The sequence below is a fragment of the Otolemur garnettii genome, unplaced genomic scaffold (genome assembly GCF_000181295.1).
Source record: "Otolemur garnettii isolate 467f Iridium unplaced genomic scaffold, OtoGar3 scaffold00156, whole genome shotgun sequence".
NCBI classification, from domain to species: domain Eukaryota; kingdom Metazoa; phylum Chordata; class Mammalia; order Primates; family Galagidae; genus Otolemur; species Otolemur garnettii.
In genome coordinates, this window is record NW_003852551.1 from 3,491,980 (window position 1) to 3,495,991 (window position 4,012).

Here is a 4,012-nt window from a genome sequence, read left to right on the forward strand (position 1 = left end):
GAGACCCTATCTTTTAAAAAAATAAAAAATAGTGATTCCTTCAAGTGAGCTTTGCAGGTGAACATACTGATATATTCATGAACTCCACATTCTCTTATTAACATTTATTGACACTGAGGCTTCAACTTCATACCTCAGCCTTGCAAGCCCTCAGGAGGACTGAAACATTCTCTCTGCCCTTAGGAGATGGTCATTCCTGCTGGAAGTCAGACTCAGAATAACCTGCTTTAATTTACTATGATAGGAACCAAGATATTGAAAGCAGAGAGGTTACCCCAAAGGCTCAAGCTGGACCCCTGGCCTACCCAGATGTCCCTTCAAGCCAAGTCAAGCAGCACCCAGGTCTCATGGAGTTTCCTCCTAAATGTCTTTCCACCTAAGTGCCCCAATTTTCATTCCTCTCTGTGGTCTTTCTGTGTCCCCGCCTCCATGTTTGTCCCTTACTGCAGTGCATTCTCCCACTGTGTAACCCAAGTCATCTTTCAATATCAGAAATCTGACCTGGTCCCTCTCCTGTGGCTCCCCATTAACCTACACATTCCTCAGTCGTCATTTAGTGCTCTCCATGAACTGGCCTTTGCAGAGATCTTCAGTCCATGCATGACCCATGTCCGCAGACCTCAGCCAACTCACATGGTCCCCACAAACTCTCTTGTACTCTTCTGCCTCCCTGAGTTTATCTTACCTCTACTTAGAATACCTTTCCACACCTTATCTGTCTAGAGAACTTCTACTCAGCCTTCAAAGTCCTTTCTTTCTTTCTTTTTTTTTTTTTTCTGGCAGTTTTTGGCTGGGGCTTGGTTTGAACCCACCACCTCCGGCATGTGGGGCCAGTGCCCTACTCCTTTGAGTCACAGGTACCACCTCAAAGTCCTTTCAAATGAGGCAGGGCACAGTGGCTCATGTCTGTAATCTTAGAACTCTGGGAGGCCCAGGCAGATGGATTACTTGAGCTCAGGAGTTCGAAACCAGCCTGAGCAAGAGCAAGACCCTGTCTCCAAAAAATAGCTGGGTGCAGTAGCCCATGGCTGTAATCTCAGCACTCTGGGAGGCCGAGGTGGATGGATGGGGTGAGCTCAGGAGTTTGAGACCAACCTGAGCAAAAGCAACACCTCTTTTCACTAAAAAAAAAAAAAAACAAAAAAAAAGAAAGAAAGAAAGAAAGAGAAAAGAAAAAAGAAAAATAGCCAGGCATTGTGGTGGGAGCCGGTAGTTATTTAGGAGGCTGAGGCAAGAGGATAACTTGAGCCCAAGATTTTAAGGTTGCTGTGAGCTATGATGCCATGGCACTCAACCCCAGGGCAGCTGAGACTCTGTCTCAAAAAGAAAAAAAAAAATATATATATATATATAGTTGTATATATACATAAACAAAAATAAATACAAATGAAAATAAAAAAATAGACAGGCGTTGTGGTGGGTGCCTGTAGTCCCAGCTACTCAGGAGACAGAGGCAAGAGAATCACTTGAGACCAAGAGTTTGAGATTGCTGTGAGTTATGATGCCACCGCACTTTACTGAGGGTGCCAAAGACTCTGTCTCAAAATTAAAGGAGTAGGGTGCTGGCCCCATATACTGGAGGTGGGTGGCGGGTTCGAACCTGGCCCCAGCCAAAAACTGCCAAAAAAAAAAAAAAGTCCTTTCAAATGACACTTCCTCTGTGAAGACTTCTCATAGTTGTTGAGGTGGGGTTGGAAGCTCAGAAGACCCCAGAGAATGACTAAGGCATGCCTTGCTCTGGGGGGTCTAGCTCCCCCTAGGGGCTAAGAGAAGAAGTGACCACTGGACCCCGCCTAGTATCCTAGTCCATTTCTAAGACACGCACCAGCCAGCCGCCCCCTGCAGTGTCCATGTCACAGAAGACTGGGAGGGCCCTGCCCTCAGGTAGGCACAGATGATACCAGCCACTTAAGGTGGTGCCCTGGCTCAGCAGCTCCTGGCAGCTCTTGGGGCCTGGGAAAGAGGAGATAAACTGATGGGGACCCCAAGTTATTCCCCAACCCAACACCCAGGTACTCGATCCAGTGTGGGACCCCAGGCTCCTTTATGCCCCTGAAGAAGAATCCCAAGGAAGGCTGTGGGAAGCGGCTTGGCCATGCCTGGGGGTCTACTGACACCCCAGCTCTGTCTGATTCCAAGTTTCTGGCTCCTGTGAAGACCGCTCACCCTCTCGGCACCGGAGCATGTTGGCTGGATCTCCTGCCCAAAGAAGGACTGAGCATTAGCTGGAGGTTTGAGCAATCCCATGGGAAGGCCCATGAAGCAACAGTGGAGCAGGTGCCCAGGCCCTTCTCCTAATCCTCCCCACTGTTCCCAGCCTCCTGTCCCCCTGTGGGGAGCATTTTAATGCACGGCTGAGCAACACCAAGGAGAGATACCCTACCTTCTATTTCAGGGATAGAAGCAAATAAAGGAGGGGAGGCTATGCCAACCCACACACTCACCTGGCTCACCCTTGGGACCCATCTTGCCTGGTGGTCCAGGTTGCCCTGAAATCACAGAGGCAGAGATACCCTGAGTCCCACCCCATGCCTGTAATAAAACAGAGAGAGAGAGAGAGAGAGAGAGAGAGAGAGAGAGAAAACCCCAAAGGATCTGGAATAAAAAAAAAAGTTCAGGGCTCGGTGCCTATAGCTCAACCGGCTAAGGCGCTAGCCATGTACACCTAAGGTGGCGGGTTCGAATCCCCAGCCCGGACCCGCCAAACAACAATGACGGCTGCAACCAAAAAATAGCCGGGCGTTGTGGCGGGCGCCTGTGGTCCCAGCTACTTGGGAGGCGGAGGCAGGAGACTCGCTTGAGCCCAGGAGTTGGAGGTTGCTGTGAGCTGTAATGCCATAGCACTCTGCCCAGGGGGACAGCTTGAGGCTCTGTCTCAAAAAAAAAAAAAAAAAAAAAAAAAAGTTCAGATCCCAGTTTCTTCATTAGTTTTGTGACTGTGGGCAAACAATGCATCCTCCCCTAGCCTCACTTTCCTCTTCAGTAAGATGGAGATGATACTGCCTAATTGGCAGAGTTGATCTTAGGATGCTGGGCTCCTCCCAGTCAGAGCCTGGCACAGAGGAGCTTCCTTGCCCTTTGTTGTGGCTCCTCAGCATAGAGAATACCTGCTGCTGCCCTGGTTTACTCCAAGGTCTCTGCCAGCTCCCCAGAATCTTTCACATCGCTCACCTTGAGGACCTGGAGCCCCCTTCTCCCCAGGACTTCCTGGGGCTCCAGGACAGCTGGGCAGGAGGACAACTTTGCTGGCTTCCAGTTCCCTGGGTCCTGCAGCAAGACACAGGTGGGTGGGCACAGGGTAGGCTTGTCTTTCCCAGACCCCTCTGCAGTTCTCTTTCAAACTCCCAGAGTCTAGCTGTCAGGATATTTTTCTCCTGAGCTGGCAAGGTTTTGCATGATTTGCATCCTATTTGCATATATTTACATGCAGAGCCCAGATTATCAAACCCCCTCCCTTCTCCTTGGGGCTGGTGAGCCTGAGTGGAGGAACACCCCAGAGAGGAAATGAGAGCTGGGTTGTTGGAGAGAGCACCCTAGGCTCCTACCTGGGCAACTGGGGTTGTCCTGAGCCCTCAGGCAGGCAGGTGCCCCAAGCAGGAGCAGCAGCAGGGACAGCGGGGTCCAAAGGAGGCCCATCTTGCTGGGGTCACCAGAGGGAGGATGCTGGCTTATAAGAGGCCAGGCTGGTGGAAGGATATGAAGAAAGACTTCCTACGATTGTCCCCTAGGGACACCCCACCCAGGCTGGAGCCAGCAGGGGCGTGGGAGCATTTCCTTCTTCTGCTCTGTCCAGCCAGGATGGAGTCCAACTTCTTTTTTTTTTGAGACAGAGCCTCAAGCTATCCCCCTAGGTAGAGTGCCATGGCCTCACAGCTCACAGCAACCTCCAACTCCTGGGCTCAAGCGAGTCTCCTGCCTCAGCCTCCCAAGTAGCTGGGACTACAGGCGCCCGCCACAGCGCTGGCCATTTTTTTGGTTGCAGCCATCATTGTTGTTTGGCGGGCCCTGGCTG

At 51.1% G+C, this 4,012-nt stretch overlaps 1 protein-coding gene across 1 annotated transcript in view; it reads right to left on the reverse strand.

Moving 5' to 3' along the window:
* Positions 1–3,658, reverse strand: part of FCN3 (ficolin 3) — a 6,289-nt gene extending 2,631 nt beyond the window's left edge. Inside the window, exons 1-5 of the mRNA XM_003799816.3 lie at positions 3,546–3,658; positions 3,172–3,267; positions 2,445–2,489; positions 2,167–2,199; positions 1,826–1,953 (exon numbers count right to left, since the gene is read on the reverse strand). Coding sequence (XP_003799864.1) covers positions 1,826–1,953; positions 2,167–2,199; positions 2,445–2,489; positions 3,172–3,267; positions 3,546–3,636 — 393 coding nt within the window. The 5' untranslated portion in view covers positions 3,637–3,658. The remainder of the gene's footprint in view (positions 1–1,825; positions 1,954–2,166; positions 2,200–2,444; positions 2,490–3,171; positions 3,268–3,545) is intronic.
* Between the last annotated feature and the right edge of the window lie 354 nt (positions 3,659–4,012).